The following is a 20,074-nucleotide window of genomic DNA, read 5'->3' on the forward strand; positions in this document are numbered from 1 at the left end:
GTGAGCTACACAGACCATAAAGTATCCAGTGCTTTGGACTGGTTTCTGAAGGCATTAGTGTAGAGCCTCCAATCCATGCAGTGGCTGCTCCTTGGCAGGTTGTGGGTTCTCTTGGCTGAGTCCAGGGCATGGTGTAGAAACTGAGTGAGGAAATCCATATATCCCTGCCTTAGGTGGGTAAACAGGCCTGAGCAGAGCTGACACCTCTGGATTATGTCATGGGACAAGAATCCCAGCACAGCTCTGCTGTGTTAGTGATGGCATTGGAAGGGGGAAATGATTTATTGCAGAAAGGGGTGAATGCTCAGGATGTCAAACTTTGAGCCCTCACTATAAAATACCCATGCAAAGTTTGTAGGTGCCCCTCTTGGAAAAAGCAAACCCACAACATTATCTGTGCAGGACAGAGGCATGTTCATGTGTAGGGTAAAGTGCTGGTTTCATAGAATAAATCATTTTATTTAATCTCATTTTTTCTCTCCAGCCCTGTGTATTGTCTCCCTAGAGTCCAGAAATCCTTGTCCTCCAGTCACTGCTCTAATAAATAGGAGGTTTTTAATGATTTCATATGTTTATTTAATCAGATTGCTCAGTTCAAGATAGGTTGTTATAGGATCAGTAGCAGAAAAGGTGAAGAAGTGCAGTGTTTAACTGCATTCTTCGTTCTTGCTGGATCATCTTTTGTAATGAGTATTCGCTTCAGGTGGCCAGTCCACCTCCATGGATGTTTGCTCCAGAATGGCTGATGATAACCATGCAGTGATGATGGATAGAAAATCCATCCTGGAGTAACTGTGGGATGGTAACAAAAGGTGATTCCAGCACGTGGTAGGTTTGTAGAACCGCAGAGCTCTTCGAGGGAGGACAGCGGTGTCACACGGTGTTGTGATCTCAGCTTTGCATGTCAGTAGTGAATTGTGTGGGTGCAAAGAAAGATTAAATGTGCAGCTGGCCCGTGCTTGTTCCTTGTCTTCAAGAACTGTGCTCTACTTTGTATTCCTTCCTCTAAAGGAAGAACACCTTCCTGCCCTTGGGGGGGACAGCAGTCCGGCCGTGCTGTGGGACAGTAACAGCCAAAATAAGCCAGAACTAATTCGTGTCTTAATTTGTGTCTTCTCCTTTTCCCTTTCCCTGCAGAGTGCCACTCCTCCTGCGCAGGCTGTGTGGGGGATTCTGCCCAGGACTGCACAGCTTGTGTGGCTCCCCAGGTGCTGCTGGAAGGCAGGTGCCTCCCGGAGTGCCCCGAGGGGCTGTTCAGCCTCGGGGGCCGCTGCTCCGGTGAGTGTGCTGGGTTTCATCTGCACCGCTGCGTTTCATCCCATCCACAGTTTGGGGGCCGTTTCTCAACGCAGTTAGAGATGCTCTCAGATTTATATAAAGCTGTTGAAGTATTTTCAGGGGAGCATAGGATAGTCCAGTTTCAGGAAATGGAGTCTCCTCCTAACGGGAGAGAGACGTACACTTGGAAGCATAAATTATAATCAGTTTTGCTCCCCTGGACTGTTTCCCTGAAGATACTCTGCTTTTGATTTCAGGAGGCTTGGACGGTGTTTGTAGCTGATGTGCTCTGGAAAAAAAAAGTCTTTACTGGACAACACCAAAAAATAAAATGCTTTTATTAGGCAAAGCCTCGAGTTTAGAGAAAAAAACCCTTTTCTAAAGTCCATTTGCTCTATTTATTCAGCCGAGGAACAACTCTATAAATAGATTTATTTGTCAGGGCATTGTAAAGATTCATCAGTTCTGAGGTGGTGCACTGCCACCGCAGAGCTGAGTAACTGCTGTGTTACACAGTTTCGGGCTTATGGAAATATCTTAGAGACAAAATTTCAGTGGCATCTTTCAAGTCCTGTGCTTTTATTCATAGAGAGCTTTAAAGGTAGTTTTAAAGAATTTTTTACTGATTCTTAGCCATAGTAATTTTATCTCCCTCAGATCTGTAGCATGTAGATGTGGCATCTGTCTTTAAGGTGGAAGGATACGAAAGCAGTCTGTGAGATATTTTTGGGCACTCTTAGCCACTTTCTCTGCCACCTTTTTGTTGAGCTTTTTGCAGACAGAATGGCGTGGAAGGGCATTGTGGAGAAATCATTCCTCGGGTTTCCTCTCATGCATATCAAAACTCTTGCCACAGTCCCAAGAGAAGTTTAATTTATCTCCCCTGTGCATCCCACTCTTTTTCTTATGTGCTGGAGAGAGGAATAGCAGGGTCAATCTCTCTCTGTTTTGTATTGTGTCTGGATCTGTATCTTGATTAACGCAGGGAACGAATCGCATTTATTAAATTGACAACTCATTCCTCATCATGTTTGTTCAAAATGAGGATGTAAGAGCTTTCCAAACCACAACCCTGCAGTCCCTGATGATATTAGAATATTTTAAGTCCATGTTTTGTAGGAGTAAATGATTGTAGGAGCTGGTGTTTTGGGGAGGGGAGGGAGGAAGGGGGACAACACCAAGAGCATAACAAGTGTTGATTTTCTTGTGCAGCCTGTCACCCCTCCTGCAAGACGTGCCGTGGCCCTTCTGATGGGGAGTGTTTAACCTGCCATCCCCACGCCACTCTGGCTGGTGGGAAGTGCAGGACCAGCTGCAAGGAAGAGCAGTACCTCAACCTGGTGGGATATTGTGTGGGTGAGTAAGAGGAGCTGGCTTTGGAAGACCTGTGTGGGTCATTAACCTGCTGCTGCACAGCCAGCACTGCTCGGGTCCTGCAAAGGGAGTTGAGGAAACATTTGTGATCCAGAGAAGCTGTTCTTGTGGCCCTAAAGGAAAACTGGCACGTTTTTTTCCATTGCTGTGTGCATTTTTGGGAGGTAATAGGATTTCTGTGTAGGGGTTGTACAGTGTGGGTGCTCAGTGCCTGCACTTAAGCCCGTCATCTGAAACCACTGATTGCATTTATCTGTTTAAAAAGAAAAATCACTTTTAATCCGTCACACAGACATGTATAAACATATCCTGGGAACTGCTCCAACAGTTCCTGAGCTTTACCAAGCTGTTTTTCTGCTTTATCAAAAAAAGCTGTGGTGTGTGAGGCTTAATCTAGGCTTAACAGTTCCAAATGAGATAAGAGTCCTAAGAAAAGGGAAAAATGCATTAGAAGTAATAAATATATCCATTGAGAGGCTATTGTTCCCAGTTTAATATGATTCCCCTTCACAGAGACCTCTCTTTGTTTACATCTATGTCTTGGGTGGTTTTTTTTTATGAAAGACTTGTTTCTTTGCTCTCCACAGATTAATTCTGTGAACCATTTCTTCATCTTCCTTTTAAATGACAATGATTGTTCTGCCTGCAGAGACAAGGGGGGAGAGAAAGCGTGTGAGAAGTAGGAAAACACCCTAAAAGTATTGTACAGCTCTTTAGGAAATCAAGTTGGGGAATCAAGATGTTGGCTACAGTCAAGTAATTACAATCTGGAAATAATTCAGCATTTCAGTGTCAAGGGATGTCACTCTTTGGAGACTTGTCTTCTCAAAGTAGAAACGTGCTTTCAAGGCTTGGTTCACAGTGCCTGGCATCACTGAGTGTCAGTATTCAGTGGCTTGGATCTGCGTCCTCCAAGCAGGAGAGAAGGCTTAGTTTATGTCTGGTGTTTAAGCAAAGGATGTGTGCTGCCAGTCGTGCTGCAGATTAAGAGCTCCACATCCAGGTTGTTAAGTTTCACTCATTCTTCTCATTCAGCACTGATTGAAATGCTGAATTTGCCCTTGCAAGTTATTAATTACCAGTTAAAGAGCAGCTGTCCCATAAAAGAGAACATTAAAACCCCTGACACTCTCATAAGATATGATTTGCGTCGGGTCTAACAAAGCTTTTTCCTTTGCCTCCCAAAGCAATATATTTTTACAATTATCTTCCCATTTATCTTTAATTCCTGATCCTCCAGGAAGAATTGTGTTACAACTTATAGGGCCTGCTGTGCATTATAGCCACCTGCCATATTTTATGGACCCGGAGGGGAATATCTTTCACACAGGCTGGAGAAAACCTACTGTCACCTGAAACCATTGCCTGGGAATTAATGGTGTTATTGTACATGTTACCTGAATGAGGATTGGAACATTTGCCTTGTTAATAGAAAAGAAAAAAAAAAATCTTGTTTTCACCAGTTAATCAAATAAGCATTTCAGGTGTAAGCAGAAGAAAGACATCATGTCCTCGAGCTCCAAGAGATGAGTGAGTTTCTGAGGTCTGTTTTGGGCACGAGGAGTTTGTGCCAGTCTTCTCTGAGAGTGCTCAATTGATTTAATTTTACTTTATAGCTAAAGTGTACGTGCAGGAATGTGTTTGAGGCTTTAGCCAACTCCTGTTGAGCCTCAGAGCTTCTGTAGGTTTTGTTTTCCCAGTCTGGAAACACTGATTTTCCTCTCCCTCTAATCCAAGTCAGCTTCAGCTCCAGGAAATATTGCAGTCACCAGGCTGAAAAATAGCACCACTGCTAAAGGTGTTGTCCTGCTCCTAAACCCCTGTCCTTGTGGGTTTTTTTAATAAATCAGAGGCCTGTCTTCAAGTTTCCTCTTAATCTTGAAGCTTCCCGGTTGATCTTTTCCTGATTGCGTGGAAGGGCAATTAGAAAAATCCAGAGGGACTGGTGTGAAAGAAACATCCACTGATACATCCACTGAAACATCCACTGATACAGTATCCCCCAAACTCCTTTCTTAACTTCCAGCTGCATCTTCCTTGCAAGGGAACTCCCAGTCCCCATGTTCCACAGGCTTTGCTTTCTCGGGCTGTGTTGCAACTGGGAAGATGTTCAAAGCTAAACCAGAACAGTTCACCCAGGAGCAGGCCTGCTGCCTTGCTCTTAAAATTCCAGAAGGGACACTCTGACAACAAGAAATATATTCAGTTCCTTGTAAAATTAATGAGCTTTGGCTGTCCTTTTAGAGAGACACTGATATCATCACCAAGAGCTGGAGTTGGGCTGAGCAGAGCGAGAGGGGAACTGGGGGCTCAGCTCCACTCAGCCACTGGGGCAGCCTCCTCCAGAAGTTAGCAGCTGAGCTGCCAGAGCAGGGAAAGGGAAGTTCATTTCCCTGCTTTGATCTGGGCCCATTCGTGCCAGGCACTAGCCAGCTGGGTTTCCCACCTCACACTGCCTGGAGCAGCTCCCACCTTTTGTGGGATGAGGCAGATCCCTGCAAACACAGTTGCACTTCACCAGGAATTCTCCTTGCTGGTTTGGGGGACAGGTTCCCGTTCAGGTCTTTGAAAAGAGAGGCAAGAAAACCCCTTCCAACAACCAAATCAAGCCAAAAATCCCGGTCAGTGCTGGGTATCCTTCTGAACCAGCCCTACTGATTTTCTGTCTGGATTTACTGTAAGGTACCAGTTGGGTGGGGTTTTCAGTCCTGACTTTAAGTTGTGCTCTGTTGAAAACCTCCGACCTTCCCTCAGAGCACAGCACAAAACTTGCATCAGGAAATACTTTCCTGAAGAGCCCCTGAGAGGGGAGATGTGTTCAAACAATACAGGTGGTTGATTGCTCAGCAAGTGGTGGAGCTGAGAGGGAGAAATGCCTCTGGTGTCCTTTATGAGCATTCACAAACACTTCAGAGGTGATTTTGTCTCCCCAGCCAGCCTTCTGTGTCTTGGAACAACCTGTAATAGATACTTTTCCATGTAGAAGGGGCACTGTTTTCTTGGTTTATTTGCTAGGAGAAAGCTAAAGAGGGCATGAAAGCCAAGTAACTCTGGAAATCTGTGTAAGTAATTCCATTTTACTTAACAGCGAAAATTGCTTTATAGGAAGATCAGTGGTAGGGAAGGTGGTTGAGGTTATTTTAGCGTAGAGGTGATTTGACAAGGAGGAAATCAGAGCCAGCTGAAAGGGAAGCAGGAAAACATTTTGTTTGGACAGTGGGAGGCAGTCTGAGAAACATGAGAAGGGAGGCATTGGGACTAGGAGCTGCCCTGAAAATCCAGTTGGGATACTGGAAGGAGCCTAAAGGGAATTAACTAACTGTGTTACACTGACCTGCAACCAAGGGGGGATGTGAAGCCTCCAAAAAGCCAAATCCCCCAGGCAGTAATGTGCCTGCTGGCTGAGCTGGAGGGAGGATTATCAGGGAGAAGGCTGAAGCAGGAAACACATAGAGCTGTGTGGTGTTACTGAGAAGCACAGAGAAAACACCCCCCTTCTGTTAGTCCTGGCTTCAAAGGGAGCCTGCTGTGAAAAATTGAAATCATCTTTTCCAAAACAAAGCACTTCAGTTCTTCCCTTGCTCTCCCACTCGTTCCCCAATGTCCCTCAAATTCACCATGAGCGTCAGCTCTGGGTTTTCAGTTGGTGCTGTGTGCTCTTTGATCTCCAGGCTTGCAAAGGAACAAGAGAAGTGATGGGGCTGATTCATCCTAAAACAGTAACTGAGAAAACTCTTTGCGCACACAGGAGCAAAAATAGAGGCTCTGAAGAGAAACCTCTGCTGCAACAGCACATAGTTTTGTAGATACTTACATTTTAAATGTTAGTTTGGGAGAGTCTAGTTATTTACAGCAGGTTGTTTGGACACACTAAATTTTCTTTGTCTTGTTTTTGTGCTGTGTTTATGGAACCTTTTGCCCACAGGCCGGGGTTAGGCTCCAGTCACTGTTGCCTTCCTGCAGGTATGGATGCAGAATTCCTCCAGGCTCCAATGTGAGCCTGTCTTCAGCTTGTAAAATTAGATTGCCTGGCAATCTGTAGTACTGCTGTCACAAGAGACAAAAGACAGAAAGTTGAACCTTCAGCAGAGACCTGACAAGAGGCCAGGTACTCAAATCAAGCCTCATTATTACATTTCTTTCAAGACAGTCGTCATTTCCTTTATAATTTTCTGAATTACCATAATGAGGATTAATTTGGCTTCCAGGTTGTCTTACACTGCACCTTTGTGCACACAAAAGGCTTGTTGTCAAACCTTTGGAAGCACCTGAGTTCAGGCAGAGGTCAGGAGACACGAGCGTGGTGCTGCTGGGGAAAAATGGGAAAAGGAAGAGGTTTTGAGGCACTGTGATACTGCTCTTGGCTTGGCTTTGAGGGCTGCAGTGGCCTCCTCAGGGTATGGATGTCTCGTTTGTGTGGGAAAATCTGAACAGCAGGAACAACAGGAGAAGGTCACACAGCTGTACAGGTTGTGCTCTTTGCTTTTTCCACAGTGGGAGCAGAGGGAGGTGAATGCTGATGGCTTCCAGTGGAATTAAAGATAAACTTGTAGACAGAGACACCTAAAAATCAGTGAAAGGTTTTGGGCAGTGAAGACCTTCGAGCTGGCTTTGTACAAAGCTTTCCCAAGCTCATTTAAGGATGGGGAAGAGGATGCTCCAATGAGGCAGGAGAGAGGCAGAGGCAAAGTGAAAATGTGATGCTCAGGAAGAACACAAGATGGGGATGAGGCAAGAGGAAAGGAATCCTCCTTGACTGCAGGGATTTCTGGTCCCCTCTCTCTTGCAGCCATCCAGTATTGCAGTGGTTGGCACCTGATGGCAGCCCCTGGGCACAGAGAGCAGGGAGGGGCTCTGGAAGTTACATCCTTAATGCCTTCCTTGAATTCCCTCCGTGCTCACAGCCTGTCTTATTCCCTGCTCCCTTTAGACTGCCACCCTCTGTGCCAGCAGTGCGTGGCCGACCTGTGGGACACGGGCAGCGTGTGCCTGAAGTGCCAGAGCTCCCGTCACTTGCTCCTGGGGGATCGCTGCGTTCCCGACTGTCCGGCGGGACACTACGCCCAGGGCGGTGCCTGCAAACGTGAGTAGCTCCTCCAGGGGCCTCGGGTGGCTGCGAGGAGCCACCTGGGGGATGTCCCACCAAATAGCTCCTGTTTAGTAGAGAAGCTTTGCCCAGCTGGCAGGACACTGCACTGGGAGCAGAGCTCTTGCTGGTAGGAATTTCTCGGGACGTTTTGCAACCTGAGATGGAACATCATCCGAGGTCTCTCACTGGGGATTGACTTGCTCCAGTAATGGCCCAAAAGGTGATCGTTTGTAGCAGCTTCTGAAACAAAAAGCCAATTTAATTTGGCTGCATGGGGGAAGCTGCACTGATGGCACATTTTCTTTTATAACCTGTCCCTGCATCTCCTCCGCTTTTTGTTGTTGATGTGGTTTCATGTTCCAGTCATTGTCTGAGCTGCTTTACATTCCTTGGGACTCTTAGGAGGAAATAGGTTGCTTTTCTTGTTCTGTGGCTGACAGAGACCTGGTAAAGCCCAAAGCTGAGCACAGGGCATTGCAATTTCAGAGAAAGTAATCAAGACAAGAAATTCAGGACATTAAGATTTAAGATATAGATGCTTCCTTTGCAGGAAGTGGCATTTCCTCATCCAGTCTAACAATTGATGGGTAATATTTCAAAGCTTCTCTCCAGCATTCAGGAGCTGCGTGTTTATTTACCTGTTTTTGACGAACGAGGTCTCAGAGCTGCATGAAATATCCTCCGTGTCACTTGATTGGAAAGGCACCTGGGAGACAGATGTTGCCTTCCTGGAAATTTAGGCCTCAGGATAACATTTCTTCCCTTTGGTTTAAAGGCTTCATTTAAAAGGAGTTTTGCATTATTCAGAGTATGTCAGAGCTCATATGGTGTTTTGTGCTGGCTTGAAAGATTCCCCAGCACAGCGCAGGGCAGTCGCTTCTCTAATTCCTTTGCCCGCTCTCACTCCTGATTAATTTGACCTGATAGGTGTAATGATGGCATCAATCTTTAGGTAAAGGCCTGTCAAGAAATAAAACAGACTAATAATTTTGTGTTTACCCTCTCTGGAGAAATTAATAGGGTACACTGGCCTCATCCACGGTGGTATTTTAAATCTCTCCGGTCAGGGTAAGAAGCACAAGAGGTGAGGCTGCTTTTCCTTGAACACAAACCCTTGTTTTTGCTGTCCCTGCAGGGTGTCACCCCTCCTGTAGAACCTGCACCGCGGAGGGTCCTTTTGCCTGTTCTTCCTGCGACTCCAGCCTGGTCCTGTCCCACACGGGCACGTGTGCGCCGGGCTGTTCCCCGGGATACTACAGCGATGACAGGCACACCTGCACACGTGAGTGCCTCTCCCCAGCCACCTCTCCTTCCTCCTTTCCCGACATGTCTTTTCTTGTTCCTTTGCTTACCATTCCTGTTGCCTGGAAAAGCAAGATTTCAAGTGCCTAAAACCCCGATGTGAGTTGACAGAGGTGATCAGCTGCCTCGGGAGCAGGGCCTGCGGCAGGGCTGAAATTTGGAAACAGTTGCAGTTTTGTTATTGACCCCAAAGACAGCAGGGTTTGGGTCCCACAGTGAAAATCTGCAGGAGAGTTTGTGTAGGATGGATTCTGGGCTTTGTGGAAACTTGACAAGTTGAGACCAGTTTTAATCAATCCTTACGAAGGCAAACCCCTTCCCCACTGCACTACCTGCCAGTACATGCCGTGGGAGCTGTATTGCAGCATTTATGTCCATTTTTCCACATGTGAAACCCCAGTAGAAACAAGGCTGTGCTTGGCAGGCACAGCCCTGACAGAGCTGAGCTGTGATATTGTTGCCTCCTAATGACCTGCTGGAATTGATCTGGTTTAAGTCCGGTTATGCTTTATCCTACTCCTGCCATCCTTTGTGAATCTCTTGGGGGTCCTCTTTTCCTTTATTATTCTGTGTTCTCTCTGGCCCTGGGTTATTCCTCTGTGATCACTGGGCTTGATGTTCCAAAATGCAAAATGATGTGGCCCAGAGACATAAAAAATAGAAAAAAAACCTGCTTGAATTGTCCCACTACAATATACACGCCTAAAAACGAGTGAACACTTAAGTGGTTTGGTTGCTGTGAACCTGAGCACTCAGATTGGTGAAGTCCTGCATTACTCTGATTTAAATTCTCCTGACTCATGATAAAGTAACTGTTGCAGTGAGCACAGGTATCAGTGTCATCCTGTCCAGACCCAATTTTTTCACTGATGAGGTCCTGTAGGAGGAAACCAATGTGGTTGTCAGCTTTACCTGCCTTTTGTTGAAATAGATGTTTCTCCTGGAACTGTTATTTCCAAATGATCAGCAGGTATGGAGACACCTTACATAAGTTCAAGAAAATAGCTGGAAGACTTTGTACCATTCTTCTGTTGATGGGGAAAAAAAAGAGGCTACTCAGTAATAATGAAAAAAGGAAAGCAATAAAAAAGAATTAAAAAAAAAGCTTCTCATTGTCCTGGCTAGTTTCCTACAAGCTCTACGAAATATTCACTGTTTTCTCCTGCAGTGTGGATGCTCTATGTTGCTAACTGCACCAGAATGTCTCCCTTCCTAATTAACACACCCCTTTCTGTTGAAACTTTCCTATTGATAGCTCCTGCCTCAGGACATCAAGGTACCCGTGGAATGTTCCTGAGGCCTGCACCCTTCCCGAATCTGGTTCAGGGGCTCAAATGCAAACAGATTTTTGTGCAAGCAAATTCAGCTTCTCTAATCTCCTTATTGCAAATGGCTTTTTAAGAAGTGTTTGTAATCCTTGGAGCAGGAGGCTCAAAGCCAAGTGTGTTGGCGCCTTGGATTTTTGTCATTCCAAGTGTCACTTGTGCCTTTTCAAGTGCTGCTGATAAGCCATGGAGATATAAACTGTCCCAGGCTGCTGGGAAACTGCCACTTGGAGGGAATGAAGATTGTTTAATCGGAGGTTGGCTGTTAGGCTGAGAAAATTGGGTCTCTCTTCAACGTTTATTTTAGTCTCATTGCACTTTTGAGGAACTTGGGGTTGGAATGAAGTTCAGGGAGATGCTGAGTGCACATTTGGACTCTGGGAGATATTTTTAAACTCAACAACATCCTGGCCCAGGAACAGCACAAAGCTTAACGAGTCCTTCATGGGCTTAAAAATGCAGATACGGAGTCGTGCTGATAAAACAAGCAGGCAGGATTGCTTTTGGATGCCTTTTTGGCTTACTGTTCTGGCATGCCTCCCTGGGTAACCTGATTTCTACGGATTTAGACCTCCTGTACAATGTTTTACAGTGTTTTAAATAGTTGGTTCTTTGTAGCACTTAGAAATAGTGATTTTTTTTCACGTATTCTTAAGTGAAGTGGAATCAGACTGGCACCAGAGCACCTAAAAACAGCTAGTAGGTTCTTCAGGTACATGTTTTGCTGGAAGTTATTTGCACCTCAGCAAAACACAGACCTTCTGTGACATTTTTTAGATGAGCTAAAACAGTTAACTCTTTTGAAGAACACTGGGTCTTTGTTTCAATGAGAGCAACAAAGGTATTTTCACATTTACTTTCGTATTTGGAGGTTTTTTGGTTATAAAACTGTGTCTTGAATTAGCATGTCAGCATTTAGCACCTAAACTGTTAGTACAGCCTCCTGAGAAGTTTGGTTCCTGGACATCAAAGAGGTGAGTTGAAATATTCTGAACCTCTGGACTTTGATCCTAGATTAAGTAAATCCCTGAATTAATTTTTTTCCTGGCGTCTTTGTTGCTCCCTGCAGCTCCAGAATTTCACACTGTGTGCAGATAAAAAGGTGGAAATGTTAAGAGAAACTAAATGGGCCTTTGGTCTCACCAAAGTTTGCTGCCTGGATTTGCAGCAGTCTGCCATCCTCTCCAAATTTTTGTGTTTCTGGGTAAAGAATTGTGTGAAACACAGGTTGATTAAAGGAAGTAAGAAAAACAGAGACAGGGAAAGCTCTTTTTTGGGGATTTGGATTCAGGATCAATATTTTACCCTCAGAGGGTAAAATTTACTGTCCAGAGGAGAGTAAGCATTAGTCTGTGAAGACATACCAGTCTTTTCCAGATAGAAGGGGGCTCTTTCCATTTTGGAGGCTGTGAAAAGGAACATAACAAGCCAAAACTCCAAAATCTCCATACGTGTCTGTCAGAGAGGACAAGAGGAGTAGCAAGGCTGCAGGATGATGCCGTTTTTACTTGTACAGTTGGCTGGTTCATCAGGAATTTCACTGATTTTCTTGTCTTTCCACAGCCTGCAGCAGCCAGTGCTGGAGCTGTGACTCGGCTGCCAGCTGTACTTCATGCAGAGATCCTGCCAAAGTCCTGCTGTTTGGAGAGTGCCAGTATGAGAGCTGTGCTCAGCAGTATTACCTGGATTTTTCCAGCAAGACTTGCAGAGGTGAAAAATGCGTTGCTGCTTTCAAGAAAAAAAAATAAAAAAATTAAAAATAAGCAATTAAAGTGCCTTGGCTAAGAATCCATTATGTGGATTTAAAAAGGGGGAAATTGTTCAGTGACAGGTTGCTCGCGAGGTTTTTGCAGTATTTTTCCCTCTTTTTGGGCAGCCTGCTGTCACATACTTGAGCCTTTCGGTGGAACAAGATTATTGCAAATCGCTCTCCTGTAAGTGATTCAGTAACTGAGCCAGCAAAGTTTGCAGGGGTCAGGTCCAGCAATTCATTTAGTCACGGGTCAGCTGAGTCACGAGGGAGCTTGCCAGGAGAAGGCTCTTTTAGGGTGTCCGTCAGGCCTCCTGTGCTTACCTGCCTCTCTCTCCATCTCATTAAATCCTGCATCAGTGGATGGCTGCAGGAACAGCAGTTTGGAGTGGTTTTAAAGACTTGTGGCTTGAAAGATTCGCAGAACTCCCCAGCAGAGTGTTCCCTAATGGAATTAAGTGAGGAAAAGGTGGTGGCAGCCTGAGGAGTCCCTGGGCACGTGTGCGTGGCTGGGACTCTGCTGAAGACTGGAGCAGGGATAGTACAAGGGCATGTGAAGGCAGGTCTGATCCCAGCTGGATCCAGTGTGTTCCTGGCCAGTGGGCTTTCCAGAGGGACATTCAGGCTGTGAGGGACAGCAATATCATTTTCTTTTGGTCAGAGTCCTTTGAAAGCATGAGCTGGATGATGCAGGACGAATAATTGCTAATGAGCCACAAACTCCACATTGGCATACAAGGAGCACTGCTGCTCCAGGGATAAATTCACTCGGCACAAATCATGCTTTCTCCTTTTTTTTTAGTATTTTAACAGGTTTTACTGTGTTCTTTGCTCCAGGGGCTTGTATTCCTGCAGTGCAAAGCCCTTGTGCGGGGTGAGCACCCCAGGAAGGGCAGCCCTGAAGTGGCTTTTGTTTTCTTGCAGAGTGTGACAGGAGCTGTAACGCCTGTAAAGGTCCCCAGAGGACTGACTGCCTGCAGTGCATGGAGGGCCACGTCCTCCACCAAGGAGCTTGTGTGGAACAGTGCCCTGCAGCTTTCTACCGGGAAGCAGACACGTGCCAGAGTGAGTTCTTCTGGAGTCTGACCTGTTCCCCTCCTTGTCTCCAAGGTGGTGTCGAGCTGAACTTTTTGCATGTGACTTTTTAGGGTGTGACCAACCCTGCCTTCAGTGCCACCGAGCAGCAGACGAGTGCAGCCTCTGCCAAGCCCCCTTCTTCCTCTTGGACACTCGTTGTGTTCCCAAGTGTGGGGAGAGATATTATGCAGACCACGCAAAGCAGAAGTGCACAGGTAAGCACAGGGACGTGATGTGGTGGCAGTGGTCAAATGAGGCAGCTCTTAAGTCTCTGCCTCTTCCTTTGACTATTTCTGTCAGGTGGGTAAGACACAAATAGCAGTGTTTCTGTTCTGTGCACCAGTGGCTGCATTGGTTTTGCAGTGTCTCAGTGGGGTTGTGCTTTCCATCCGCTTCAGCTTGTCCTCCTGGGTGCCTGGAGTGTGACAGTGACAGCCTGTGCCACCTCTGCGACAGCACCACGTTTCTGAAGAATCGCATTTGTGTTTCTGCCTGTGGCCAGGGTTTCTATGGCAATACACGGACCAGAGAGTGTGAAGAAGGTGAGTGTCTCTCATGACAAAGTGACTGAACCGGCAGGTTTCCAGCAGATTTTAAGGCCAGAAGGAGCGTTCATTCAGTCACATTTTCGGAATTCACTTTTGTGCATTTTCCTGTTGAAAGTCAGCAGCTGTTTTTCTCCAGTTTTTTGGTTTCATAAGATGTGCATGTACCTGGTTTTCTAAGTGAAGTTACCTGGCTAAGTATGGAGGCACATCTTTTCAGCAGCATCATTTATTATCAGTGTAGAACAAACGACAAAATATCTTGGGGGAAATCCCTTCCTAAACCAACTTCAGTTGTTACTTATCCTTCCTTTATTCTAAATGAAGATTTACAAGTCTATCTTGCAGGGCAAGCCAGAGTATGTTGTTCTGTGATGGGGAAATCAAGATGGGAAGTGATTTGCCAAAGTCACGGTGGGGTTTGGGATGGATTGCAATTTTCGAAGGTAGTGTTTCTCCACCTGGGTCAGGAGTGAACAGGGCATCATAAGGGTCTGCTCTGTTACCCTGGGAATGGTGGTACCAGGCACGATGCCAACACTGCCCATGGTAATTCCTTCAGTAATACCTCTCCCTTGTTTCATCGCAGCCGGGGAACATCCCTGGAGCTCCCGTGCGAGCGGCACCCTCACCGTCGGCATTGGCGGGGTGACACCCCTGGACCTGTCGCTGCTGGGTGTGTGTGATCCGGGCGGTGGCACAGGCCAGCTCCTGTTCCACCTGGACAGCATTCCCTCCAACGGCAGGCTGCTGGTGGTGGTGGCCGGGCAGGAGGTGCTGCTGAGCCAAGGAGACCACTTCAGCTGCAGGGATGTGCAGGAGAGGAGGGTCCGCTTCGTGCACAGCAAAGACAGACCCAGGTGAGACTTTTTGCTGGGCTTTTGCCTTAAAAAAAAAAAGGCATGTGTCTTGAGAACAGGTATTTCCTCCTTCCTTGGAAGCATTCCTGCAGGGAGGCACACCTCTCCCTGTTGTTAATTTACCAATTTACTTATGCTCTATCATGCTATAACTGAGGGTTAATCCTGGCAATCCTGGAGCTTCTGTTCTGAGGCCAGAAAAGTGACTTTTTTTCTTTTGCAGCAAAGAGCTGACATTTAGAGTTGGCACTTTATCTTGGAGGTGCCATCCGACGTGGATAACATTAGTTAAAGGGAAATGAGGGTGTATTATTACAGAGCTAAAGGTATTTTATTACGTGTTGTGACTGTTGTGAATCCTCAGGAAAAAATACTATAAAAACAGAATTGAAAAAACTTGAGTTAAAGCTTGTGTCACCGAGCCAGACATTTTTACTGAATGTATAATATGTTTATCATTATTGAGTCCTGCAAAAGCACTTCATTAATTTATATTATCCTGTATTTTGGCTTGTTGGGGACTTTTTTTAGGAAAGGAAAGTTTTCCTTGAAGGTCAGCGATGAACAATCCTTCTCCCTCCCTGAGGTGATCAACATTCAAGCGTTTTCAACAGAGGTAACGTAACCAAGCTTGGAAACAACCCCGAATTTTGTACCATTTGGAGCCCTGGTTTCTTGCAGGGATAACAAAGGAGCTGGGCAGAACTCGAGCTGGAGTTCAGGTCAGGCAAATCAGACTCAGCTCTCCCTTAGGAGAGACAGCCAAGAGCCACATGGAAGAAGGGGACTTGGGGAAGTGACTGAAGAAGTTGGCCTGTGTCATTTTGCTTGTGCAGGGAGTTGCAGCTGTGCAATCATAGAGAAATTATCAGGGAGGGCTAAGGAGTCCCTGCTGCTCCAATTATCCTTTGGATCTGTGGATGCTCTGGTTCAGCCTCTTACTGCAGGGCAATTGAGCCATGATTGATCCCCATGGCAGGGCTGCTTTGACACTCAAGCTTAACGCTCTGTTCTAGGACAGTTGGGAATTAAATCAGCATGAGCTGTTTAAAGTGTGTCTCTTAAACTGCTCCCCACTTCTGGGCAAGCTGATGGTACTGCCAAGTGCCCCTGTCTTTTATTATGGTTATTTAAAGTCTGTGGAACAATATTGTGGAGGGGCCTCACCCCAGAGGTGGTACAGGCATCTTAACTGGGGCCAGGTTTCCAAGGAGGCTTTGCAGCTTTGCACTGAGCTTTTTCCAGAGTGGAGAGCTCTAGCAGAAGTTGTGGCTACTTGGCATATTCTTACAAATAAAGAGACTTTAAAGTGCATCCTCAGAGAGGCATTAAATGGCTTGATAAGAACTCTTTTAGTGCCAACTCCTTCCTGCCTACAAGCCTGGCTCAGCCTCCATCCCCACCACGAGTAATTTATATTCCATATTAGTCATTCCCATAACTTCTGGAAATTAGAAGTGTTCTAGTTTGTCCTTTAGTGTAAGACAAAGTGTGGATTTGGATCCTGCCGGGTGTATATTGATTCTGGCTGGCACTGAGATCTTTGCTCAGTCTAATTCCTGTTTACCCCAGTAGGACGTTTGCCTAAGTAAGAGCTGCAGTGGCTGCCCCAGAATACATAAGTGAGCTTTAATGGTAGGAATTTTGCCTGTCGATCCCTAATAACCCTCAGAAGTCGTGCACAGGTGATGTGGCAGCAGGAATGTTCCCAGGGCTTTGACTTTGTCCCTGTGGGATCTCCTCCCTCCTGAGGCAGCGCGTTCCCAATGGCAAAGGATGTTTTTGGAATCAATAGACACTGCAGATTTAAACTTTCTTGACAACTAAAAAGTAAAGAACTAATTTAAACCAGCAGAAATGTGGGATCTTTGGTGTAGGTTGAATAAGGCTGTGGGGAATCTTAAAAATTAAATAACTGCTGGTGCTGATGACACCCATTTTGCTGTCATCTCAAAGGGCTAACGAAGATCAGCTGGAGTCAGATGCTTTCTGTATAAATATCCCAAGTTTTTTCCTTTCCTAAGCTTGCTGTGGCATGAGAATCTTTTTTTAATGTGACTAATTCAGTCCAAATGCTAAATATTCTTAGATCTGGCCACAGGGGAGAAAGGTGTGGAGAGAGATTTTCTGCTTCTTAGAAATAGGAGATTTCCAGGGATGAAGCGAGCTGGTTTCCTTAACCCCAAACTTTTTATTCTAGACTTTAATCACGATCCAATCTCCAAGGTTTAGCAACCACCTCAGAGCTGCTTTTGCGTTTCAGGCCCCGTCTGTGATCAGAAACGAGCCCCTCCTCGTCGGCAGAGGGGAAAGCGGGACGATAACAGAGCAGTTGCTTGGTGTGAGGGACAGTGACAATCCTCAGGACGTCGTGCTGATGGTTGTGGAGCCCCCACGGCACGGGCAGCTGCTCAGAGCTCCCGGGGACTCGGCGCCTTCCGTGCGCACGTTCCACCCGGATGACCTGGCGGGGGGCCGGCTGCGTTACGCTCACGACGGCTCTGCCACCCGGGACGACGCCGTTCTCCTGCAGGTGAACGATGGGTTCCACTTCCAGAACGTCCTGTTCCGCATCAGGATCGCTCCCGAGGTATGTGCTGTGACAGGAACCCCGGCAGGCAAATTGAAAGTCTGAAACCGCTCCTGCGTCCAGCCCTGACATCCACATTTCAAGTACCTTGAATTAATATGGGATAAAGATTTGGGGAAAAAAAAAAAAAAAAGCCACAGGAATAATTTCAAGGCTAGAAAACCCACTAAGTAGCAAAAGATTTTGGTGGATGCTCAGAGAGAATGAGGATGGGGATAAAGGACAAAATTGTGGAGGGAGACTCAGGTCAGGAGGGTTTAGGGTCAGTGACAGGAAATTAGGAATCAGAGGACAAGGTCAGTTCTGCAGGCTGAGAATTGGGTCTGAGGGATACAGGTGAAGGGTGCACAACCCCTCTGGAAGCAGACAACCGGGGTGGGATGCACGAGAAATTCCAGAATACTCTTGATCCTTTTCCCTTGAAAATCTGTTTCCGTCAGGGCAGCATTACTGACATTCCAATAAGCCTTTTCCTGCTGTCCCCCTGCCCTCAGGGTGAGAGGAGCCCTCGGCTGGTGACAAATTCCCTGGTGTGGGTGCCCCAGGGAGGCATGCTCCAGATCTCCAAGACCATCCTGCACGCCGAGCTACCCGGGGCCCGGGACTCCGAGATCACCTACACCATCACCAAGGACCAGCCCAGGCATGGTAAATATCTTTGGAATTCTGTTGTCAAAGAGCAGCTTTCCATCCCACTTCCATGGGGTTTTGTCCACATCCAATAGAATTTCTGGGAATATTTCCTTATAATACTACACTGGATAAGTGCTGCCAAACTCATCTTTTTCCACTTCAAATGGGCATGCAAAGTAACAAAGTACTTTTGCCCTGCCTGGTCATCTGATCCTGTCCTTTCTCCAGTGGGAGTGAAATCCTGGTGGATTTACAGCCCTGAGAGAGCAGAATCTTACTGGCTAAAAGATACTGTTCTACAATCAATGCCTAGTTTAAGAGGAGCACAGGGTAATATCTGTCTCTAGAAACTCCTGAGCAAAAGTTTACCTTGAAGAATTCCCTAAATTCCATGACATTTGATTTAATTTGTACCGATGGAAGGGGTTGCTGGCTCGAACAGGAATTAGTGACATTTGCCTCTGTAGATAATTCTTGTCCCCAGATTTCTTTGGGGAGTCTCTGAGCTCATCTCTCAGAGCAATGACTTTCCCTGGCAACCCTGTGCTTAGAAAGTGTTTTCTGGGAACAGGCTGAGGAGGAGCATGGAAGGTTCTGGGATTTGTGGCTGAGCAATAAACGGAGGGAAACTGGATGGAACAGAGAGGGCATCATATGTGGAGGGAAAGGAAATATGGAGGGGAAAAAAAACCCCGTTCTTTTCCCACTCAGCATCACCATTTTCTTCACTAAAACCATGTCTTTAAATAACATATTATGCATTTCTAAGAAATGATACCACGTTTAATTTGCTGAGGCAGAGAAAATTAGAGGGTCCCTCTAGCAACATCCGTGGGGTTTTATTGCCTTTTGCTGTGAGGACGGGCTGTTTTCTATGACAGCTGCCAGCACCTGATGGAAACAGAGATCATGTGAGTTCTGCAGGTTAGAAGAGAAGTAATTAATTTGTATTCCCCCTTTAGTTTTCTGCAGATGAAGGTCTGTCTTCTCATTTTTAATAAGCATTTACATGAAAACAGGAATTTTTTCCCTGAGGAGCTTGTCTCCTGCTGCCTAACCCTAACTGAAATTTATAATCCTGTGTTTGTATCACCATAATTATCTCTGCTGTGATTAATTGCGAGAACACAAACGGGTTTGTAGCTGCAGGTGAGGAATAAGCAGCAAAAATCAATGATCTTCAAAATTTTATCTAAAATACTGTTTTGCAGAAAGTGAGGGAAAAAATTAACAGAGAGAAATGTGGAAAATGAGTCCTGAATCCGAGAGGGCTTATCTGCCTAACTTAGTTCTGTGAGTGATGAAGATATTCATACCTGTAGAAAATATGTCATTTGATTTTTAGATTTTTAGGGGAACTCCCAGGAGCAAACACGTAAGATTTGGAATGTAATTAGGGCACTGATAAGGGAATATTAGCACAGGGTTGGATGATCAAATGGAAGTGTGATATTTCAGCTTGCTGAATTATTTTCTTCTTGCTCCAACTGTTCGAGGGTGGTTTAGGGAAATGAAGTGGGATGGGTATTTTGCACAACGGAATGATTAACAATCAGTCATCAGAATTATCAATCTGTTTAACAGAATTAATTAACAAAGTGCTAATTCTGATGTGAACCTCAAAAAAGCCAAGTGCAATTGGAGATTTCTGTTCAGAAAAATCCACTGGGGGGACTTCTCAGCATAATAAGGTCCCAAAAGAACTAGAAAAGAGCTGACCTTGAAGAGATGAGTCTGCTGCGTTCTGACCCCGAGGTTGTGCCCTGGAAGGGAAGATGGAGAGCCTGCTGCAAGGCACCTCTCCCTCCTTGTGTTCTCCCAAGTGCCCTTTGCTTTTCCCAGGGGAAGTGGTGCTCCTGGTCCCGATGCCGGCGGACGGCCCCGCAGACTCGTGGCAGCTTTTGCCCGATGGAAGAGCAGCCTCCCCCACGACCTCCTTCACCCAGCAGGACATCAGCGACGGCATTGTGTGGTACAGGCACTCCGGAGCTGAAGTAGAGAGCGACTCCTTCCAATTCCAGGTATTCCTCATCACATTAATTCCTGAAGGGAATTGATATAAATCAGTATAAAAATAAATTCCTGGAGGGTCACGTGGCAATTCTCTTGAGATGACTCCTCTTGCTGCTCCCTGTATCCCGTGATCTCAGGTTTTAAAAATGGCACAGGTCAATAAACACTTGTGTTTGCACACAGACTGATGTGTCTGTAGGTACACGCTGGGTGCCTGAAGATGACATGCAGCTCATAT

The 20,074-nt window shown here is 46.0% G+C and overlaps 1 protein-coding gene across 1 annotated transcript in view; it reads left to right on the forward strand.

Moving 5' to 3' along the window:
- The window catches only part of FRAS1 (Fraser extracellular matrix complex subunit 1), a 70,010-nt gene that overhangs the window by 20,903 nt on the left and 29,033 nt on the right, over positions 1 to 20,074 (forward strand). Inside the window, exons 17-29 of the mRNA XM_017836714.1 lie at positions 1,138 to 1,278; positions 2,491 to 2,634; positions 7,583 to 7,735; positions 8,877 to 9,023; positions 11,932 to 12,078; positions 13,043 to 13,183; positions 13,267 to 13,410; positions 13,594 to 13,737; positions 14,330 to 14,600; positions 15,132 to 15,216; positions 16,864 to 17,190; positions 17,685 to 17,838; positions 19,666 to 19,844. Coding sequence (XP_017692203.1) covers positions 1,138 to 1,278; positions 2,491 to 2,634; positions 7,583 to 7,735; positions 8,877 to 9,023; positions 11,932 to 12,078; positions 13,043 to 13,183; positions 13,267 to 13,410; positions 13,594 to 13,737; positions 14,330 to 14,600; positions 15,132 to 15,216; positions 16,864 to 17,190; positions 17,685 to 17,838; positions 19,666 to 19,844 — 2,177 coding nt within the window. The remainder of the gene's footprint in view (positions 1 to 1,137; positions 1,279 to 2,490; positions 2,635 to 7,582; positions 7,736 to 8,876; positions 9,024 to 11,931; positions 12,079 to 13,042; positions 13,184 to 13,266; positions 13,411 to 13,593; positions 13,738 to 14,329; positions 14,601 to 15,131; positions 15,217 to 16,863; positions 17,191 to 17,684; positions 17,839 to 19,665; positions 19,845 to 20,074) is intronic.

The sequence above is a fragment of the Lepidothrix coronata genome, unplaced genomic scaffold (assembly GCF_001604755.1).
Source record: "Lepidothrix coronata isolate B3197 unplaced genomic scaffold, Lepidothrix_coronata-1.0 Scaffold283, whole genome shotgun sequence".
NCBI classification, from domain to species: Eukaryota; Metazoa; Chordata; class Aves; order Passeriformes; family Pipridae; genus Lepidothrix; species Lepidothrix coronata.